This window comes from Parasteatoda tepidariorum, chromosome 10 (assembly GCF_043381705.1).
Source record: "Parasteatoda tepidariorum isolate YZ-2023 chromosome 10, CAS_Ptep_4.0, whole genome shotgun sequence".
In the NCBI taxonomy this organism is placed as follows: Eukaryota; Metazoa; Arthropoda; class Arachnida; order Araneae; family Theridiidae; genus Parasteatoda; species Parasteatoda tepidariorum.
In genome coordinates, this window is record NC_092213.1 from 51,408,805 (window position 1) to 51,433,489 (window position 24,685).

At 29.6% G+C, this 24,685-nt stretch overlaps 1 protein-coding gene across 3 annotated transcripts in view; it reads left to right on the plus strand.

Annotated features, from left to right (window-relative positions):
- The window catches only part of LOC107451127 (caskin-2), a 338,548-nt gene that overhangs the window by 238,337 nt on the left and 75,526 nt on the right, over nt 1-24,685 (plus strand). For all 3 annotated transcript variants that reach the window (XM_016067122.3, XM_071186766.1, XM_071186767.1), the window contains 5 exons: nt 17,507-17,707; nt 17,791-17,858; nt 19,485-19,575; nt 19,741-19,871; nt 20,969-21,118. In XM_016067122.3, the coding sequence (XP_015922608.1) occupies nt 17,507-17,707; nt 17,791-17,858; nt 19,485-19,575; nt 19,741-19,871; nt 20,969-21,118 (641 nt within the window). The remainder of the gene's footprint in view (nt 1-17,506; nt 17,708-17,790; nt 17,859-19,484; nt 19,576-19,740; nt 19,872-20,968; nt 21,119-24,685) is intronic.

Consider the following 24,685-nt stretch of genomic DNA (forward strand, 5'->3'; position numbering starts at 1 on the left):
AAAAAAAAAAAAAAAAAAAAAAAAAAAAAAAAAAAAAAAAAAAAAAAAAAAAAAAAAGGATGAAATTTTATTTCAAAAACCGGAAAAAAAGAGGATAGAATCTTTTCTTCATATATATGTATGTATGTAAGTTCAAAATGAAGATAAAACAAAGGAAAATTACAGACATATGAAAGGGAAAAAAAGGGGGGGGGAGAAAGAAAAATAATAATAAAAAAATAACAAGCAACTGGGATAAAAAAGGGATAAAAAAAATTTTTTACAAATCCGGAAAATAAAAGATCTAATCTTTTCATCAGCCCACACGATTATATCCGCAGAAAAAGAGTGCTTTCTGATATTGTATGAATATAGACAAAGCAAAATATATTAATACAACAGCCGACCCAATTTTGGGTTTACGACTACTAATGTTCAACTCCGTAGCCTTGTAATTTTGAACCAATCCAGAAAACAAGGAAAATCCTGGATCCCCTATAGGTTTTGATTTGTTATGGGAACATGGAGAACTTTGTGACTCGACAAATTTAACGTGCATCAGTCCCCATTTACTACACGGGGAGTCTTCGGTCGGCTGGCTTGAAACCACGAAATCTTAGGCATGGACCCAGTGCCCTACCAACCAGGCTATCCCGGCCTGTAATATAATTATTGTAATATTTTTGTTTTTAAAAAAAGTGCTTAAAATATTTTTAATGCTAAAAAGGTTCTTAGTTTTTGTTAAGAAATCGGGCTACGCACCTGGTTTTCAATATTGGTATTTTATATTTAATACTGATTAAATATAAAATACCAATTGATTAAATATAAAATACCTTTTAGAAATACTGATTTATATAATAGCCTGCAAAGCTTTAAGAACAAAATGAATAGTAACAGCTAATTTAATTTCTTTCCATTTAGGATTTTATGGAATACCAATGAGCATGTTTTATAACGTTACCTTTTTTCTTTTTAATGTTTTCCCTGGATTATAATTCTCGTGAATTCCAGAGGAGTTTTACTTTTCTCTTACTATCATCTTAAAAACGGTCCTTTTTACTTTTTCATGACGGTTTCTGGTAAATACTGTTAATCATGCGTTCTTTGGAGTAAATAAACTGTTATCGTGACATTCGTTTAAACAAAAACAAAACATCGTGAAAGATTGAAATTCTTTTACTTAATTTGTAGGAAGATTTCAACCTGCATTTTAAATTATATACATCCCCTTTTTTACTTAAATTTCATATTATTTACGGATTAAATGTGATTTTTTTCTTAACTTTAATTTATAAATCCTGCCTTTTTTTATTATCATTTCTTCAAACCACTATGCTCTCATAAAAAAGGTAATCAGTCTTTAACCTTGAACGAAAGTGGATTTAAAAAAAAAAACACACGACAGGTGGCTCGTTAAAATAAAATCATGTCTTAAAAACCCGTCACGAGCTGTGTAATTCTGAGAGAAAACACATGTTTTGTTAGCCCAAGCACTTAAAACTAAACACTCCATCATTAATGCCAATCATATTTATGTCTATTTTCCGGATTTGCCAAAGAAACTCGGTATAACCATCCTAAGACACGACCGGAAATGAAAAACCAACGACAGGTTGCTCAGTCCTTGTACAACTTCACATTACGTGACCGATGTCCGATATTCTAAATACACCTGTTGCACCGCCAAGCTAGTTGTATATCGCCAACTCTGTCAGCCAGGTAGAAGAAATAAAAAAAAAACAGAAGACAGGATGTAGGGACAGACCGACTCCTTCCTTCATATGTTTTGTTCTTCGTCTTTTAATCCACCAACTCGTAAAAGGTCTTCGTCTTCCCTGGAAGCAGGTCCACACCTTTTTGGATTCAACGCACTGTGTCATAACTGCTTTGGATATTGTGCAAGAACTAGTGGTTTCGGTTTTCTCTGGTTTGATCGCGTGATCAGAGAGACTTCTGCTTGGATTAGGATGTCTGATTCCGAAAGATTCGAACATATTGCGTGACGAATAACCTTGTTTTTGGAAACTATGCGACATCTTGGGGACTGCAGGAGGAATGATGATTTATTGTTCTGTAGTTGCTGTTCGATATCTGTCCTCTCTGGACATTTTCAGTAGATCTTGCTTGAGTTTAACGTCTTTTTCACGACATGTGGTATGATTTGTGATCTATTTCCAGAAAAGATTCTTCTTTTTTTTTCGCCAAGAAAAGAATTTATAGTTGATACAATATCTTGAAATATTGTGTTTGAGGTTTGGAATAATATTTCTAAGTGTTTTCATTGTTGAAATATTATTCTTTTCCAGATACAATTGGTTTAAGGAAAATCAAAACTCCAATAGTTATTAAAAGTTACTATTGTTAGAATTATTAATGCTTTTACGCATATTTTAATGAAGATTTCTGCTACAATTCTATTAGTGATAACTTTAATGGAATAAAACTAAAAGCTATTATTCCAAATATATGACTTATATATAGAGAGAGAGATATTTATAATTATTTAATTAATCTAAATATTTATGAACTACTCATACATAAGTCGTAAGCTATTTCACTTTTACTTATAAAAATATAAATATATTGCCATTTTGAGTTGATTAAAATAAGTATTAAATGCAATTTCCCCAAACTTTTTAATCACGCAAAAAAGCCTTTAATAAATCATGAAGATAATTGTATGATCACGTAAACATCTCAATGAATTAAAATATGAAAAAATAATAATTTTTACTTAGTAATTATTTCAAATAATTAGGATATTCTTTTTTCTTCTTCAAAATTTAACATGTTTTTCGTATGAAATGCACATTGGCCTTTCAACTTAAACGAATCAATCATTCAAAAAATGGGAATTTCTGTTTTATAATAATAATTTTTTGAAGTTTTCTCCTTAAACAATTGAAATTGTTTCTGTATTTTTTGGTTATAACTGACCTTGCGCTTGCCGAAGTCATTGCCAACCTTGACACACTTGTCCATGCAACTTGTAACAAGAAATACCTGGATTAGACGGGCATGTGCGGCGGTTTTATTAATAAAACGAAATCAAGAAGAATATCGGTGACTGACATCTCCGTGCGTGATTGTGCACCGGTAAAATTACTTCACTTCAGATCAATCCTTGCGGAACAATCAGTTGTTGCCACAGTGTTTATTATATTATGATGTAAACGACGAACAAGCTGTGTAATATATTTTGATCAAGAAAGTTCTAACTAGACAGAGAACTGTGTGAAAGTTTCTCTCTGGTTGACGTGAGACTAATTGAAAGAATTGTGAGTTTTCATTCTTTTTCTTTTTTATCGTCTGATATTTGGAATTCTTCATGCTGGAACGAAAACCACCTATTCGCCCCATGTCACGGAGGCTTTTGGGTGAGTGATTAAATTCTTGAATAATAATTAGAATAATTTCACTATACTGTTACTCATTAGTATTTATTAAAACTATATTAATTATGTAATAATTTATGATTAATATATTTAATTATAAAATATTAAGTGAAAATCTACAGTTTTCATTTTAAGCAACAATAACAGCCAAAATGCGTGATTAAATTAATTATTTAAGAAAAATAATATCTGACACTAATTTTGAACTTTTTAAAATACTTTATTTTGTTATTCTTAATTTTATTTCAGAATAAATAACCTTTTTATCGTTATGTTTTGGCGCATCTATTATAATTGTGTACAACAGTGCAAAACTTTATTAAAACAGTTAATTTTACTTTAGAATTTAATTGCTAAAAAAAATTGTAGCTGGGATAATGTTTTTCACGTTATAGGAATCATATTTCAATCTTATACGTTTTATGTGGCAATTTACGCGTTTTTCTTGGAATCTTGCTTTTCAAAGTAGATGAAAATTTAGATTTAATTATGTACTATTTTGAACCATGAACTCTGTTGTTATTGTAACATGCGCGATCCTTTTTACTTTTTTTAATTCTTAAATCATTTCTTAAAAGTTTAACAGGGCTGGGGTAAAATAAGGATTTTTTTTTTTTACTTTTGAGGGAGAGTGTATTTTTGAAGAAAATTTTAAAGATGTAAAAGAACTTTATATAGCTAATGAAGTTTATTTAAATATTCAGAAAAATATTATTAGATTAATTCTTACTGATATTTTAGTTTTTAATTAAACTTTAAAAACAACATCGATTAATTTTTACCGGGATTTGAATACCAGGAAACCATAAATGTGTACCATATTGACGATAATAGTACGAAAATAACGTTTTTAGACAAAACCACGCGATTTCTTCAGAAATCCTTAATTAAGTGATATTATTGACAATATTTTTATTAATTTTCTTATATTGAAAGAAAAGTTCTCAATTTATAAAGCTCAATTTTTGAAATAATATCCTCGAGAGAAAAAAAATGACCAACTTCTTCGAACTATAAAAGAAATGTTAGAACTTCTCTATTTTCTATTTGTACATATATAGATTCATCTTTACAGAATACGGTCATTTATTTGGTTCTTGTGTTGTTTCCTCCATTTTCGAAACCTACATTTTTGTTAACAATGCCATTTCATGGTTGGCTAAATTAAGCAAATAGGACTGGATGCTCATTCGTCCGAATCTAAGTTAAGTTATTTCATTAATTCATATCTTTCAACAATACGTGTTTATGTAATGAACCTATGATTATGATTTTTTATTTTTATAATTTTATAACCGTTGTTGAAAAGCCGGCCCAATTTTATGGGTTTACGATTACTAATGTTCAACTCCGTAGCCTTGTAATTTTGAACACCCAATCCAGAAGACAAGGGAACTTCTGGATCGAGTATTGGGAGAAATTTGCCTCGTGGAGGACTTTTTGATGGATCTAACCAACATTTGCGTTACATGGAGAGGAAGACCACGAGAACCTTCCTTGGTTAGTCTGACGGTAGAGGGACTCTAACCATGATCCGTCCACCACAGAGGATATTTCATGTCAGCACTGCGGTCGGCGCAAACCGGATGCGGATTCGTATCGACCAGCCATCGTGGGATTCGAACTCGGTTCACCTCATATGGAAAGCGAATGTTCTATCCCTTGAGCCGTAAATTATTTTTTACTCACCTTGGCGAACAACTATATGCAAATTAAGGAAATCTTGACATCTTTTTAAGTCCTTTTTTCAGCCCTTTGACACAGAATTTTTATTAAACATATTTTGTGTATTTTTTTCGTTTTGTTTAAGTGAAAAAAAATTTTATTTAGCATTTTAATAATTTATGGTTATGGGTATGAAATACCGGTGTCTTTATCTGCTTTGTAGGAAAAATCTTCGAAACGCGGCTAACTTCCAAACAATAAAGTTTGTAGTTATTTCGTTCTAAGATAAACAGTTATTCATCATTGAAATTTCTCTTCTTTAATTTACAAAATTAACTATTGATAAATTTTTGAACATGAAAATTTTTTTGTATTTTAGTACAAATATAGTTCTGATAATTTAGCAGATTTTTTTATGACTATTAGACTGTTTTTTTATAATTACAAAATACCAAAATATAGTTTTACTTGTAATTAGAGCGCCAGAAAAAAGTATATATATAAAAGGGACACCGGTGTTCCATTTGCGTCAAAGGGTTAAGAGTTCTTAATTTAGTGACATTATGAATATTACTATTAAGTTACTAATAAAAAAATTTGAATGGAAAATGTGCTAGTTTTTTAGTAAGAAATTAGAGCTTACGCTTGAAAGAGTTCAGCTTATATTTTATTAAAATGAACTGATAACTTGGAGCATTATAGTAATGAACCACCTTTCTTCCAAAGGTGAATATTTTTACATCAAGCAGTTCCTTAATATTGTTTACCAATAGGTACTTCACTAGGATTCGGATTTTCAATTAGATAGCACAATACCCATAGAAACTGTATTACGTCGTATACTGAAATCATTGTGTTTCTCCCCAAAACCCTCCTCCTATCTAGACGATTCAAAATGTGATTTATAATTTTATTGCCCCTAAGCAATTTAACGAATGTATATAAGAGCCAAAAGTCTAAATTGATTTTCAAACTGTTATGAAATCATTCTGTTATGAGTCATTCAATCAAACTGTTATTTTTTTATGTTCCAAATGTATATCTTTCACTTACACTTTAAAAAATTTTTTATATTCTTTCAATTCATAGTAATAATTATTATGTTTCGAATTTGCAAAAAAAAATAAATAAATAAAAACTGTTATAAAATACATTTATATAAATACCATTTCATATAATAAACCACATAACTATTAACTATTTTATTAAAAAAAGAAGTTTCTGTAAAACGAAATTTAATTAGCGTGTTCTAATTTAACGTCACATGGATGTAAATTGTACGCATACTAGCGCATGCTATAATGTAGTGTTGATATATCCAAAAGATAAAATCTTAAAACTCAATTTTATTGCTCAAATATTTGATGTGAAGTTAATATCCGATAAACTTAACACAGAACCCTTTCAGAAAATTTATCGCCCCCATAACATATGCGGAGATTTAATTAACTTTGTGAATGCTGGTGTATTTAGGATTTAACATACTCTAGAGAAAATCAGCGAAAATTATCACTTTCATCTGTTACCTTACTGCTATATATATTAAATATTACTGGGATATTGTTTTTGTTAATGTCAGAATACGGGTTATTGCCTTTTTAACGCGAAATCTTAGATAGTCTAATGTCTGAATAATCCAGATAAGCTGTAATTAATGAAGTAAGTTGCGTTGATTATATTTTGGAGCTTAATAATTCTGTCAGTTAAAAAGCGGAAAAAATTTATTATGAAAAATTGGATACGGTATAAAACGAAAACTACTATTAATTTCGTAACTGTTTTGTTAATATTAGAGTTATTAGTTTTAGATCAGTTATTAAGTTTTATAATTAGGTATTAATTTGGAATTTCTTCAGTAATTCATGAAAATGTAGAAGTTAGCTAACGGTAGATTGTTGTATATTAATAATATTATGTAGAATAACGATGAGAGAAAGTTAAAAATCATCCAAAATGAAAAAAAAAATTCTTAAAAAATTAATTACGCGATAATGAAATTAATTTTTTATTAGTGATATAATTTGCATCCATATTGACAGAGTTTAAGCGATCGAAAATTTTCGAATTGAATATTTTATAAATTTATAGCCGGGAATCGTTTAATATTTTTCGAGTTTGAAATTTTAAAATTAACATTGCTAAGGTTACTTAAAATATAAGTAAAATATATTTCTAAAATAAATATAAAAAAAATTATTCAAGATTTTAACCTAACATTAAACATTTTCATCAATAACCTATTTTATTGTTTTACTGATTTACATTAAAACTGTTTAGTAGTATTAAATATTATTGTACTAATTAGTAGTAGTAGAATGGTATTAATTCAGCAAACTGTTATAAAATTAGATTTAAATTACTAATGGTTTCTTCTTACTATGTATAGTTTTATCACGCATTATTTTTTTTATTTTTTTATTATGAAATATCTATATAATACATACTTACAGAGCTGCCAACTACTGCTCTTTTTGCGAAATATTTTATGGAGTGTTAGGCAATTAAAAGCTGAGAGTTTTTAGTTACTTTGCAACGGTTTTAAAGCATGAGAGAGCTGAAATGTAGTGGCGTTTTTTTTTTTTTTAAATTTTTGAATCATTTACATGTAGTGGCTTGGAAGGTAACTTTAAATCGAATTTACAAGACAAAGAATTATGCATTAAAACATAAACTTGGTTACCACTTAAAGAAAATTCCCCCAAAAGCGTAAAATGTTGGCATCTTTGCATACGTAATTCAAAAACACGAGACAATAATTTATTTATAATTTTCTTAAAAAATCAGATCTTACTATTTCTCAGTTATTATTATTTACTCATTTTATTTATTTATTTATTATTATAAATTATTCTTTTTTCAAAATTATTAAATACTAATTTTATTCCTCAATTGATTGTTATTGATTATTCTTTTCTTGGTTATAATTAATTACTGATTTTTTTTCCCTTGATTATTTATTATTCATTGCTTATTTTATTCCTTGTTCGAATATTATTTTTCTTTTAAATTAATCATTCTGTTTGTAAAAATCTAGAATAAAAATTTGGCCAAACCTTAACAGTACTTTTGTCCCCAAAATAAATAATCTAGGTAATCATAAACAAAATATTATAAGTAATAAATCGTTACCTTTTAAAGAAAAGAATGAGTTGTAACACCGCCAACTGTTAATTTTTTTTTTCTTTTTTTCTGAATGAGAAAAAAAAAAGTAGGTCGATAATTCTAAGCCTGAAATGAATCTCTGTAAACCCGTTCCATTTCGAAGACTTTCGCTTTTTAATTATTCGTGATGTTTTTATGCAGAGAAAGGCGTATCGTTGTTTACTGCAGTGTAGAATTGCATATTTATTCTTTTATATTTTTCATTAACGTCTGAAATTGAATCTGTAATGAAACTTTTTAATCCTTTTTTATGAGCTTGTTTGTGATAGATTCGTCGGAGCGTAATAAAATTATTTCTAAGATCATCTAATATCGAATAGAAATCACATGACTAATAAAAATTCATTACACTGTTTCTGTTTTATTTTTATGTCTGGCCTAATCCAGATATCTCCGTTTTATTGTACAGCTGTTGAGTTTGTTTTATTAGTACCTCTTCATTTATTAAAATTTTAATTTTTTTTATTAGTTTTGTCCATTATATGTTAATAATTTTTATCATGTATGTATTACAGATAGGGGTTGTATCATATAGGGTCAAAATTGCACACATAATGTACATGTGTAATATGTATGCCATGCTAGCCTTTTCACGCAAAATTTTCCTTAAGCATATTTTTTATACTTTTTATTATCCTTTTGTATTAATAAAGGTCAAAATTTTATGATTATGAAATAAAACAAGAAGCGCTGGTGTCTTTTTCTGCGTTAAAGGTAAAATTTAAACACGACTGTTCATAAAAAACCATTTATTTGGTTAATTTACTGTCAGTTTTGTATTTTTTACTGTGTGGTAATAAGAACTATACTTTTGAAATTCAGAAATTTCGGTAAACTGTGTAACGGAAAAATCACCCAATGAATAGTTTAAGTTTCTTATATTTTAGTTTATTTGCCAAAATTATGTTGTTGTTTTTACAGTAAGTATCATTACTATATTGTACGATAAATTTACCGGAATTTTTTTTTCTCCATGTGGTTTTCACGTTAAACGTCGTAGTCTATCAAAAAACATTAAAAAAATTACTTTTGTAAATTAATTAGATCACTCTTTTAAAAAATTTACTTTGAACCTCTTAAATACATGATTACAGTAAATTAATATCTTAGCAATTAAAAATGTTTCGAGAAGTTATTTTAGTCTATCTTAATCTATTAAAAAAGTTTTTAAAAAAATTCTTTTGTGAATTAATTAGTCGCGTATTATTATTTAAAAAATTTACTTTGAACCTTTTATATACATTATCATTGAAATTTAATGTCTGAACAATTAAAAATAAATTTTGTGATGTTATTTTTGCTACAAATATTACCTATAATGTCATTCATTACTAATTACATTCGAAAAAAGTTTCTACTTTTAAGTTTAAAACAGAAAACCACTTTTACAAAATTGAGTAATTTGTTGACTTACAGAAATTAAGCAATATTCTTTTGTCGTTTCGTTTCTTTGAATTCAGAATTCTGATGTTTTTGCATTTTTCTGGGACTTTCATTCGAAAGGAATTATCATTTCGGGAGTGGTGAAACACAGTAATTAATTTAATGGTGATTCTAATTTAGTTTTGCCTTATTATTAGAAAAAAACGTTGCTTCTTACTTTTTACCGACAGCAACGATATTTTTATGTATATTTAATATTCAATAATAATGTTTAAAAAAATTAATTGCAATGTTTGCTGTTTTTGATATTAAAACTAAATAATTAAAAAGGACTTTAATGGAACTATTTTACTTAAAACGTTAGTCTCGCCTTCTGCCTTTTTGTCTAGTTCCGTCCTTTGATTTTTCATAAATCGCAGAACATTATAAAAATGTTTAATTTGCCTCGTAAAATTTTTTATTTTCTTTTGTTACAGTATACAAGCTAATAAGTCACATCAATGAAAGAGAAAAAATCGCATAAAAACAGTTTAAATAGTTCATCGCGCGTTAAGTATTACTGGCAAATATTTCAATACAAATGTTGGCTCATTTAAAAAGGGAAAAAACTTTAGAAAACGATGAAAACTTTTCAATGTGAAAAAGAACATAATCGTTCGTTTTACAAATCAAATAAATTATTCTTTTTTTTTTTTTTTTTTTTTTTTTTTGTGAAAATAACTTTTGAATTCATTTACCAATAATTAAATTTTTTCCGTGAATCTTTTTTTTTTAGGAGTTCAATGCTATTTTAAAAATTAATCATTCGTTTATTTAAAAATAAGAATTAGTGCAATGCTTAATTGAGATTTTTAAAAATGTTTTTCTGTTTTAAATATCTCTCAACTATTTAAATAATTTCAATAAAGAAAAGCTGAATTTTTTTTTTTGTCAGAAAATATTTATGATCTCAAACCTATTAATATCTGTTTTTTATTATTTATTTATTTATTTTTTTTTTAAGGAAGAAAACCTTTACAATTTATTCAATACTGGTAAAATTCGTTTGAGGGGGGGGGGGGAAGCCATTAGTTGCGAATTTTATTTTTTGAAATCATTTGATATCCTGTGATAATAATTAGAGCATATAAACTTTGCCGAACATGGCTGATAATGTTGCATTAAATTATTTCCTTTCTTTAAAAATAAAAAAGAAGCTTCTTTTTTTGTTAAATTGTATTATTTATTAAATTAGTAAGCATTTATTTGTATTATTTTAACACAGTATACGTCTGTAAGTTAAAATATATTCAGTTGGGTGTATTAGAAAAGCTACAACATATCTTAAATTTACCGTATCTGTTTTTTAAAACTTTAAAATAATTTACATTTTAGTCACAAGGAAAAGTATTAGTTTTTAAAATCCTCTTGTATTTCTTTTCCTTAAACTTTCCTTACTAAACATCTAGATATACTTTAACATTTCCTTATTATTGTTTATTTTAATGGTCACTCAAATAATTTTAAACGCTTATAACTTAAAAGTAACCTGTTCTGGCGGATTTACTTTTGTGTAGGAAGCAGGATAGGATAATATATTGGTGTAACTTTTTTTTTAAAGTTAATTGATCTTAAAGAAGTTCAATTTTCAATTTAAATTTTAGTAATGTTTTGATGTTTAAATATTTTCGCTCTCTTAATTTCTGTAATGTTGATAATTTTTTTAACAATTTTTATTCTAAAATATCTCATAAGCAACATTTTATTTAACTATAAAAGAATATAGGTCGATGGTAATTTGATTAAATGAATGTTCACTTGTATTAATACATATTTTATTTATTCTGATCTGATAATCCATCTTTGATTTTTCTTCTTATTTTATATCAGACTTAGTTTTTAACACCATTTCATTTTGTACTTTGAGTTTAGCTCAACATCGAGTTTTTTGATCATTTAACTTTACATTCGAGCCAATATCAGGGGTCTGTCCAGAAATTTTGTGAAAGGTCCGTTTTTTGTAAAATTGTGAAAAAATTACTCGTAATTTGTGAATATAAAATAAACGTTAAGTCACATTCTTTCGACCAGGGTCCGCTTTTGTGAATTTGTGCAAATAGGGTCCGTTACAGCAAAAAAAATACTTTTTCAAGGAGTTTCTAAATTGCAAAGACATACAAGATTATGCTCAATGCTGTAAAATTATAATTAAAAAAATTAAATTTTAAAAAATAAACAGCAAATGCAGCTACTAAATAAGCGATGCAACATACAAATATTTGGTATTTAGCCTATACTGCTGAACGCAGAATATTAATTTCGGATGAATAAAGGAAGAAGCGTCTGCGGAAGACAAAATTTAGTTCGTTTACGTCTGTCTTTCTTCCCCCCCTTTCCTGGGAAGGGCTTATTCGATTAACAAAACAATAATGAAGATAAACAAATTTGTGAAGGGTCCGATTTAAAGATAAATTATTTTGTGAAGGGTCCGTTTTTAAGTTAAAATATTTTGGGAAGGGTCCGTTTTCATGAAAAGATATTTTGTGAAGGGTCCGTTAACGGACCCAAATTTCTTCTCAACAAACCCCTGAATATGCATGAAAAATTCCTTTTTCTTCCATCACCATTATCATGGACTTCAGAAAAAAGTGACTTGATTTAGTTCAAATTAATTTTTGAAGATTTTAACTATTCCTTGTAACCATTCTAACTTCTTTATCGTTTTCAAAGGAAAAAGAAGTTGAGAAGTTTCTTACTGTAAATGTGTATTCTTTCTCCCATAATCATGGTCCAAGATTATAAGTCTTACATGATAGGTATTGTTCCTTTAGAATAGATTTTGTTCTGAAAGAAGCCGCATATACCCGTAATTAGCGGGGGAGGATAGGGTATTAGGAACTCCCCCCTTTGTACTTCATAATAAAAGTGACTCATGTGACCGAATCCTTTCAAATTTCCATTACAAGCAGAGATTCCTCGCTTCCGGTGGGAAGCAACAAAGATCGTCATGCATTACGAACGCTAAATTGTGTAGAATTTAAGTTCATTTTGGGTGGTTTGCGTGAAGCCTCTAGCTTCTGTTAAATAGAGGGTACCCAAGGCGAAAATTTTGATGGTTCCCTCAAAATATTTTGATGGTTTATGTTGGTTTCAGTGAGAATCATGATGGCCCAACTTCATTTTTGATGGTTCCCTCAAAATATTTTGATGGTTTATGTTGGTTTCAGTGCGAATTATGATGGTCCAACTTCATTTGACTTCATTTTTGATGGTACCCTCAAAATATATTGATGGTTTATGTTGGTTTCAGTGCGAATCATGATGGTCCAACTTCATTTGACTTCATTTTTGATCCCTCCAAATATTTTGATGGTTTATGTTAGTTTCAGTGCGAATCATGATGGTCCAACTTCATTTGACTTCATTTTTGATGGTACCCTCAAAATATTTTGATGGTTTATGTTGGTTTCAGTGCGAATCATGATGGTCCAACTTCATTTGACTTCATTTTTGATGGTTCCCTCAAAATATTTTGATGGTTTATGCAGGTTTCAGTGCGAATCATGATGGTCCAACTTCATTTGACTATCACCATCATCCAACATTTTTCATCGTGCGTTCATGGTTTTTGATATACCAGCAAATTTCCATCATTCCATGATGGAAAATGTTTCTTTAATACTATGAATGGAAAACCATCACGAGAAGTTTGATTCTTATGGATAAACAATCCACGATGGTTTATACTATACATTTCCGTGATGGTTTAATGGAAATTCTTGCTGGTTCTCAGGAATATACCATCAAAAAAAAGTTAATTTATTTATTTATTTTTTAATGTTGGCACATCAAAAATCAGTCCGAATTCCTACATTGGGATAATAATGGAAAATTTGTATTTCATTATTTTTTTAAAAAGAAAATTTATTAAATAAGCAAAAAGAAAAAATATGCAATTTTAAAAAGAGAAATTTTTTAATACTAATACAGGGTGCGTAGCGTTTTTAAAAAGTGTTAAAAAGTGCTTGTTTTTGATTTACGTTTCTTAAAAACCCTTAAAGGTGCTTTTTTTTATTTGGAATTTGTAAGAAGTGCTTAATTTTCTATCTTTTAAAAAGGGATTCTTCCTTTCCCGTGTCGGTTGTCGCTCTAAACTACAAAAAAAAAATCATGATTTTCACAATTTTCTTACCAATATTTATCAGAAACTAGTTATTTTATCATCATCATGTAAGGTTTTTGAAAACGTTTTAGAATTTCATGATTATAAATTTAGAGCTTTAAACGATAGAAAAAAATAATTTTTATTTCTGCGCAGATCTTAATTATGAATTTTTTTTTTTTGAAAAGTGATTAAAAATAGTCTTCAGTGCTTAAAAGGTGCTTATTTTTTGTTGAAAAACTGGCTACGCACCCTTTATATATATTTCTAACGCGCAATCCTTTAAAACCTTTCCCACAACACTACGAATACTTTCAAAGCGTAGCATATATATGTATGCATTTTTAAAAATAAATATTCAAAATTGTGTCTATCCTAGACACCGGTAAACTTCGCATTCAAACTAATTCACTTCGAAGTAAAACTTTTAATTGAAATCACTACTTATTTTAACTGTGCATTGAAATCAACGTGATTACATTTTTTTTAAAATTCTTTTAACGAACGTTATTGTTTGTGAAATTTGTTGTATCCAGTACCTACGAAAGTGCTACTGTACACCATTTATCAAACTGAATTGCTATACCAAAACAGTAGTTGGTTTCCTTTAAAAATATTCATCAATTTTCAAGTGATGAACATAATTATAATCATCATCGTTTCAAACTATGCCCTTACGATAAAAGCCACCCGCGCTTCCACTGTCTCCTGATTCATTTTTTGATAACGAACTCACCCCCTAAATTATTATTTTCTCCATTACCTTAATTATTAAGTAAACAACAGTTTGACTAGGCTGTCATTATTGCTCGGTGTTGATTTTCTTTAAATCTATATCTCCCATTTTGACCTCGGACACCCCAGTGCTGAAGTCAGCTTCTATCTCTAATCGCCCATTTAATTAAGTGCTGCTAAGTGTGCCTTGGTAGTCGCCTCTTATTGGTTGATAAGTGGGTTGTTTATAGGAGAGATTTGCTTTGTAATACGTGCGTGATGACAGTAGTTATCTATATTAAGTAGTTATCTGCAATTTTTCTTATAACATTTAGTTCAGATAATTTTTCATAAATCTTATCATAAGAGAGAATTTAATTAATTTTGTGAAAACATTTTATGATTTCTTGAAATATGAAAGATATTGATTTCTTATGAGGTTAGGAGTTTTCGTTTTATTAGTTGTTGCAGTTTTTGTTCGAGAAAGTGAACTCTGATGAACTGGACTTTGATTCTTGTGGGAAATCGCCAATGTGTGTAAATAAATAAATGTTCTTTTATAGTATGTGCTAATATGTGAAGATAAACATGTTTGTTTTGATTTTTAATCATTGTTTTGGTTATTTTGTTAAATAGTGGAAAAGGTGAAAATATATTTCTTTTAAAAAATAGAGAAATAAGTTGTAATTTGAAAAATGCTGCGATTTTTTATTTGTTTGTCTGCTATGTCACAATCTTTCAGTCGTTTATTTTGTAATTGATATCTTAATAGCTTTTGGTGAGGAAAAAAAAATTCGTTTCTGTTATAGGAATAAAATTATCTTATTTTATCATCTAGGGGAGTTGTGTTTGTCTCAGTCTACGTTTCGTGTGGATGGAAAATGCACACAAATATGGCACTAACTATTTTTTGAACCAAAATTTAGTAAACAAACGTCAAAATATATATAATTTTTTATTTTAAAATGGCGCCAAAATTAGTCTTAAAAATATACACATTAGAAATTCGTAAAAACGTAGTACTTTCGAAATGTGCGGGCCTGGTAAAGCGCTTCTTTCTCATTCTGTCGGTCCTGAAAGATTCATGCAATTCATTCATTACATGCAGTGATGACAGAACAACCTGAATAAGGATGCCGAATAGTATAGTATATAGCAGTGATGGGCATCATTCACGAAAATTTTATTCATGACTAAATTTATTCAGAATACATTTATTCTGAATGATTATTCATATGAAAATTTAGTCATTATTCATCATTCATTATGCAAATGTATAAAAAATTTTGAATAATGATTGATGAATAACCTCATTAGTCATGACTAATTTTTTTGAATAAAATTTGGAATAACCAGCGAAAAATACAATCGTTATATCTTTGTCTATAACGAGATGCAAAACATCGTTTGCTCTTAAACGTCTTATTTTCGGAATTTAAATATGAAACTAAGACAAGTATGAATATTTATTTTCATGTTGTTTTAACTTACTCCAGCGTAACATACTTAGTTGTGCTAAAAAGTAGGTTTATAATAGTTTAGTTACATGAGTTTATTTTAAAATTTTGTTCTGAAATCTATAAAACACAATTTCTTACAGTTTTTGAAAGCAAACGATAATCTTATTTTAAATTTTTAAATAAAAAATTAAACGCTTTTTTGCCATGCAACCATTTCATAAAGTATGCATTATGTTAGACAAAAGAAAATTTCCTCAAACATTATATAAATATACTTGAAAAGGATTAACGTTTTATTTGTAGTTGTCACAATTGTAGTCAATTAGAGTATTCCGTGCCCATTTTTTTGACCAGTGAAATTATTCAGTTATTCTTGACTAATGAATAAAGGATACTGAATAAAGAATACTGAATGATTTATTCTTTATTCAAAATATTTCTGACTAATGAATAAATCTTTATTCATTATTCAGATTTTGAATAATTATTCATCATTCTTGATTCATTATTCTGAATGACAAATGCCCATCTCTGGTATATAGCCGAATAGTATAAGGATGCCAAAAATATACCATTGCTTGATAATCATTATAAGAATCTTAGAAATTAGCGAATGTTTCATTCAATTGTTCTTATCTATCATGAAATACTTATTCATGTTTTCAAGTATACGCATAGCTATCTTAAAGTTAATTTCAAAACTATTCAAATTTATATAAATATTCTTAAAATAAACGAATGCTATCTACAACTGAACTCCAATTAAGGGGGTCTCGCCGTAGACTAATCGTAAAGAGACAGTTCCCAGTAAAACATCGAAGTCAAACATCACTAGCAGCTCTCAATAAGTGGGTGGGTGACCACTTTGATCAGCTTGCGTAAGCACTGAGGATGCGTGGTATCGGTCCTCGTTAAACTGTTTTACGTTAAAATGCTCGACTTCGCGTGCAGGTCGTCGGACTACCGATGCGGGGAGCCATTTCTTCTGCATAGAAGCAAAATTGTGATGGCATGTCTTCGGATCATCCTCGAGGATGTTTCCCAGACCGTCGCTAATATCCCGCGATGGCTCAGGGGATAGAGTGTCCACTTTCCAATGAGGCAAACCGGGTTCGAATCCCAGTCGATACAAATTCCACATCTGGATTGCACCGACCACAGTGCTGACGTGAAATATCCTTAGTGGTAGACGGATCATGGGTTTAGACTCCCCTTGCCGTCAGGCTAACCATGGGAGGTTCTCATGGTCTTCCTCTCTATGCAAAGCAAATGCTGGTTAGCTCCATCAAAAAGTCCTCCACGAACACTAATTTCTCCCAATACTCGATCCAGGAGTTCCCTTGTCTTCTGAATTGGGTTCAAAATTAAAAGGCTACGGAGTTGAACATTAATTGTCGTAAACCCATAAAATTGGATCGGCTGTTCAACGACGGCTATATTATTAATATCCCATTGTACAGCTCTAGTGTGACGTTAATAAAGTATCTACCTACTTATTAAAGTGATATTATTCATATCTTTATGTACACATGTAGGTTAACTTTCAGTCAGTAGGTCACCATCAGTTATTTTTCCCCTCTAAAATTTTGTTTTTATTTTTTTAGTTGGCGGAGTACAAAGAACGGGAACTTTAAAAGGTGGCACCATGAAAAAAGTTCCACCACCAGTCGTTCCTGATCTCTCATACAGGAACTCAGGATCTAGTTTCTCAAGTGGATATGGCAGTCAAACGGTTGACAGAAATTCCTGTGGTAGCCTGAGCGCTGATGAACCCGCCTCGCCTCTCCTGAATTCTCCTAATTCTGGTAAGTCAGTCGATTATCGAATGAACCAATGGTTAAAGATTCGATGACTGTTTATTTATCTCTCTCTCTCTCTTTTAATGCAGATGCCTGTACATATGGAACATTGCCTTCACCATCTAAACTTTCCCATTTCTGCTTTCCCGATCTTCAAGTAAGTATACTTTTTTGGTTTGATTTTTAACGTCGAATTTCACTGTGAAGCGATAATATTGTTTAAATTTTCTGCAACCTTTATACATCGCCATGTTGAATAATATTATTGTGCAAATTAATCTAGATAACATGATACCATGGTTCATTTTGAACGGAAATACGGTTAGCTTTACATTTTATTAAATTGGCAGTTAATTTGCCCATTATGGTTCAAGATATCTGAGTTATGATTTGATATTGCACTACACAGATGAGTTAGTTGTTGGTGATTGGTAGACAATACTGGAGCATTAAACTACTTTAATCTAGAACAGAATAGCAGATGAAAGTAATAACTCAGTTTCTGCAATCAATAGAGGTGAAACAGATCGTTAAGTGGTAGAAATTTTTTTGGTACAAGCTCATGATAAAATTTTCCTATTAAGCAAATCTTAAAAATTTATATAGCTCAGTTTTTAAGCCCCAAAAATTTAATAGGTGACTATCGTGATTCGAAAATAGGCAATCTCAAATCATGCAGCTTATATTTCCCCAAAATTTGGCCCAATAAGAAGTTTTACCTTTTTCAGACTTATTTAAACTCGATCTCTGGTTGGCTCGGGCTTATGTTAAAAGACTTCATTCTCGGGAATAGTTCGGACCTCCACATATTAATCCATTAGTTCAAGTGCACCACATTTCTAGAGTGAGCCGCTATGGCTCAGGGGTTAAAGACGCTGAACTTTCAGTGTGTAAGACTGGGGTTCGATCCTCATTGACGCCTTGAAGCCCACTCAGCTTCAGAGTGATGGGTGCCAACTTATCTGAAGAATAAGGATGGGCCGTGCGCAATACAGACCACATTACTAGAATCATGCCTTCGGTCATGAAACTTTGAAGTCTAAACCTCCATGACGTCCAGGCCTACAACGGGCTAGGACGTTACATCAAGTAGATTTACAAGATTTGATTAACTTCTTAACCTATTCAGCATTGCATCCTCCTTTAGAAAATTAACTACTCGTGTTTTCACTTCCAAAAGCAGGCTCTAACTTTTTGAGCATCGTCTGTTTTTCGTCCTAAACTTACTGGACTGGGTACGTTTCGTAACGTTTTCACTCTAGTTTACAAGTCGAGAGAGATGTCCGCCGTTGTTCCTTGTCAGTGGACATACTCCGGTCGTAATAGTGAAATATATTTATTTACAAAATTTCAATAATTTCTTTTTTCTAATCAAAATATTGGTTGCAAAATCTCTACCCTTATACAGGGTTAAAAAGTGCTTAAAGGTGCTTATTTTTGATTCTTTAGGTGCGTTTTTAAATAGTGCTTAATTTTCCCTTTTCCAAAATGAGAGTTTTCCTTTACCATGTTGATTTTCGCCACGAATTATGCAAAAAGACACTGTTCACATTGTTTTATTCAACGTTTTCACAATTAATACAACCACAATCTATTTCGGCATACCATCGGTCCGTAGCGTATGAAAACGTTATTCGTTTTTCATAATTCACAATTTCATGATTTTTGACAATGCTGTATCAAAAGTCAAAAAACTATGCCAAAAGTTTTGTCAAAAACTATGCCAAAGTTGTTTCTTTTTTTATTATAATATTAAAGAACACATATTTTATATGCATTTCAGAGTCAGTACACTCAAGTCATCGTCCATCCTCAACCTGGAAGCCAGCCATCGACACCAGAAGGAAATCCAGGCCCACTGGGATCAGTTTCAGGTCAGTGATGCGTTTCCGACTCCTTGTTTTTACCGTTTAAAGAAGCCATGTTCATTCTGCTATATTTCTTTTACAAAAGGCGAAAACATGACTTTTGACTTAGTTCGAATAGATTTTATTTTTGTTGAAATTTGTATTGCAAATTGTTGCTTTGTTTCTCTGTAGTGTGTCATGCTATGTTAGAGGACCAAGGAATAGATGTGTGCCCCAGTCCTGGTGGCAGTAGTGCCAGTGGTACTTCCTCTCGTCACAGCATGTCCAGTGTCGACAGTGGTCGAGCATCAGGCTCTGATAAGGCATGTACCATTTTCTATAAAACAAAATAACCTTTTGGTCATCTTGTACCAGCCACAAGCAAAAGATTAAAATTTTCATAATTACAATACATACTTCTCCGAGGTAGCAATCGAAGGTATTTTTAGGTCTATTATCTCGATATTTTGAAGGAAAAAACGAACTATTAGTGAAATGAAATTTTTTAACACAACTTGTAATCTAACTCTCTTACTTTTGGAATGAAACATTTTCAACTAAATACAGAAAATGTCGAACTTAAGACATCTTATATTTTCAAACAGTATTTTATACAATTTAAATGTATATTAACTTAATAAAATAGTTTAAAATGCGGAGATATATTCAAGTAAAGAAATAAATACTTAAGTTATTCATATTCAATTTTGAAAATGATTTCATTTTGATCTATATTTTGGTTGAATTGCTGTCAAAATATTTATTCTAGCATGGGCGATTCTGCTTAATTATTTATCCTAACAATTTAAAACAAATTATTGAAAACCGGATAAGAAAATGTTACACCAACATTAAAATTTTTTTATCTGACCATAATTTCAAAAAGTTACTTTTTAAAACGATTAAACATACAATTTAAAACTTGAAACACTAAAATATTGAGAAAAAAATTCAGGCCTTAAATTAAATCATCTTTATTCAATGCCACGCTTGTATTAGAGAATAAGTTTTCTAAATATTTATAAACAAATAAACATAATTTATAAAAATTAAACTACATAAGTTATTAAGGTTTCATTAGTTGGGAAAGCTAAATTTAAGTTGCAAAAGTTAAATATAATTTATGAAACTTCAAATTAAATTATAGAAGTTAAGCATAAGTTACTAAAGACCTTAGTTATCAAAGCTCAAGAACATAAATTATAAAAGTTAATCAACACAAGTAATAAAAGCAAATACTGAGGCTAAAAAATTCGAAGCGAAAGTTATAAAAATCCTATGAGAATTTTAGAGTGCAACTTAACACACCATTCTTCAATATTACTTTTACTTCAGAATATTTAAGGAACCGCCATATATAAATTTTCAAAACTAAGATTTAAATAAACAGCACACATTCATGCCTGCATTCCATCTTCAGGTTGTGTCTCAGAAATCTCATAACAAGCATATCTTAATCGAGACCACCCAACATCGTCACAGTTATCATAGTTCCACATCCAGTGTTTCCAGCGACGATCTTCAAATCATCGGAAATAACGTAGCGGAAATGATTCTGCACGGGTTACCGGTAAGTGCATGCTTGTTGCTCTGTTCATCCTTTATTGGTGTCATATTTCAAAAAGAAGTAAAAATTTTCAATTTCACACGCTGGTGTCTAAAATACGTATTTTTATGGAGGTTATTTATTTCCTGTACTATTTTATATGCAATATGCGATCCTTGTAAGGTGAGCTTTATAAAATGTGTTTAGTTTTATCATGAATAATAGCGTGCGGAATTTCTTTTTTGTTGTACTCAATAATTTTATGTATTTTGTAAATCTGGTAATAAAATTTTCACGAGAAAAAAGGCTTTTTTTTATAATTTTATATCCTGGATTTTTCGCAATGAATATTTTAACTCCCTATTTTAAATATTTTATTGAAGGGATAATATTTTCTTCGTTCGTTCTACGTTATTTTGATTTAATCTATCCTTTAGAAACTTATATCTGTAAGGTAATTTTTTTCCACAATATGTATTTCATAAGCTCTTTATTTATATTAAAAACTGTATTAATTAATATTTTGACAGTGTATTTAGCTTATGAATATTCTTATTTTTTCTCGTGTAAGTAATTAAATATTTTAAAAAGGTATTTTAATCCATGTATTCAAATTAGGCGAAAAACCAATACTCGATAAATAATAACCTTTATTTTATTTATTTTTTGTTTTATATGTGATGTGAAAAACCTTTAATCACCGTTCTTGAGCCGCGATGGCGCAGGGGATAAAGCGTTCGCATTCCAATGAGGTGAACCGGGTTCGAATCCCAGCAATGACTGGTCGATACGAATTCCACATCAGACTACAGTGCAGACGGGAAATATCCTCAGTGGTAGACGGATCATGAATCAGAGCCGTCAGGCTCACCGTGGGAGGTTCTCGTGGTCTTCCTCTCCATGTAACACAAATATGCGGGTTAGTTCCATCCGCGAAGGCAAAATTCTTGCAATACTTGATCTAGGAGTTCCCTTATCTTCTGAGTTGGGTTCAAAATCACAAGGCTACGGAGTTCAGCAGTAGTCGTAAACCCAAAATTGGGCGGCTGTTCAACGACATTTAAAAAATAAAATAATCTCCGTTCTTAGCTTTATTTATCAATTAGTATATCAATTGTTAATAGCTTTTGCTTACAGTTAGATTAAATATGAGACGTTTTAGTAAACAGTTACATTTAATCAGTTACTGTATTGAAATAACCATAAATAAATCTAAAAATCGATGGAAAAAAACCATTATAAAAGATTAATATAAAAAATAATAGAAATATAAATATAAAAATTAATAAGAAATAAATATAAGAAATAATATTGAATAAATATGAAAAATAATAAGAATTTAACATAAAAACGAATGAATAGTTTCATAAAGTGAAACAAAATCAAACTTTACTTAGAAACTTTAAAATATTGACGTAATAAAAAAAATCTATAAAATGTACAGGAATAAGGATGCACAGTTTTATTAAAATAATCTGAAAATAAACAAGAAAAAATATGCACTATTTCATCAATGTAAATCTAAATCAAATTTAATTGTGAAACTTAAAAAAAAGTAAATTTTTCTGCTTAAAAGAATTTATTACTTTTAAGTGCATTTTCAATGCAGCTCATTCTTTCAATTTCTTTTTACTGAAAAGGTGTTCTTAAATACTCATTAATCATTACCCAGTTAATCGATACCGATTATATCGGTATCGAAACACGGAACTCTTTAAAAGGCACTTATCGACGCTGTCTGTCAGCTGAAAAAGTTTTTTTCTTTTTCTGTCCTTCGCCAGAAGTTATCTTTTTATTTACTTTAGAGTAAAACCAGTGTACTGACACAGCGTTTGCATGATTTGCTTTATGAAATTTACCGCTGTGTAAACTATTTCACTTGTTTACCCTTTCATGAAATGCTTACGTGCCGAAACACACGCTCCTATTTCATTCAAGTGATGTGAAATTTTCGGATATTTAATTTTTACTGTCCATTTGACCGCGTCGCACATTGCGATGGAAGAGTCGGACACTTGAAACACTTGTCGAACTCTTGTAGACGCCGACGGGCTGGTTTCAGGTACTTGAGGAAATCACTTTGTGTGGTTTATGTTTTTAATTACGCTATGTAAAACTCTTAACTTGAAAAAAGAAGCTCAGTCTAAATTTTTTTTTAAAGTTTAGTTTGTTTCTAAATCTTATAATCGAGTTTTTTACTGTTTTGGATCATATCATCCACTTCCGTGACGTAATCTTTGATTCTAGTTTGTCAATAAATTTTATGATTAAGCTTGGATCATATTGCCCACTTCCTTGGCACAATCATTTATTCTAGTTTGTTAGTAAATTTTATAATTAAGTTTGGATAATATTGCCCACTTCCTTGGCACAATCATTTATTCTAGTTTGTTGGTAAATTTTATGATTAAGTTTTTTACTGGTTTGATCATATCATCCACTTTCCTGAAACGATCATTGATTCTAGTTTGTTAGCAAATTTTATGATTGATTCTCTGATCTTTTTTGGGAGGTTTTCGGAGTTTTTTCAGAGTTTATTGGGGTTTTTTTCATCATTTTTTTTATTTTTCACAAAATAAATCTTAATAAATATCATAATAAATTTTATATAAATGTGTTAATTTAATTACACTTAAAAAAATCATTTTAAACTAGATATGATGAAGCTCACAGGTTTGGTAAAATAGTATAATTTTCTATTCGGTTAATTACGATTTTAAAAATAAAATTTATTATATCTTGTTAGAATAAAACTTTCAATTATGTTATGAATTATGTCTCAAATTTTTGTGAGAATGCCCTCATACATTATTTGCTATTTCTAATTGTGCGTATTTTTAAAAAGATTAATTTAAAATTTTAAAGCACAGTGGAATTAAGAAGTAGTAAAAAATAAAAAAATTTCGATGTATAAAATTTGTATTTTATTCAATTATAAACTTAATATCTAAAGCTGTTTCTTAATGATACTATGCAATTGAGAAAAATCCCGCTCGGTTTTCAGGTAAGCTCCATCCTAGTTTTTTAAGGGTTGGTTAAAATCAACAATCGAGAACACAAGTAATTTTATTTTTTGATGTTGTTATGAAAGAGAAAAAGAAGAAAAAATTACGTCGATTTAGTTATTTAATATACTTCTGTCCCTCAAAATACAGTTGAGCATTTCCCTTTCTTGAAAAAATTTTTTTTTTAAATAAATCGTTTTCAAAAAGTAAAAATAATAATCATGTAATTACTTATGTCATTCATCATAATTAAATTAATCTTGTTCAATAAAAAAATTTACTTATATTTAATTTGTTTCAACATATTTTTTTGACTCAAATGAACTTGAATCCAAAACTTTTGTCACAAAAATTTTTTTTCTTCCTCTGAACGACCCACACTTAAACAATTACAATTTCGAAGCCGCCAAAAAACTTCATAAAAGAGATACAGCAAACGAAACAATTCGCGTGCCCAAGTAAAAGAATGAAGAAGTGCTAAGAAGATTTTTACTTTCAAGAGAGAAAAGTGAGATACTGGCCCAGAACAGCTCTAAAAAGAACAAACAGCACAACAAAAACTGTTATCTGAATGGTTCCGGAACCA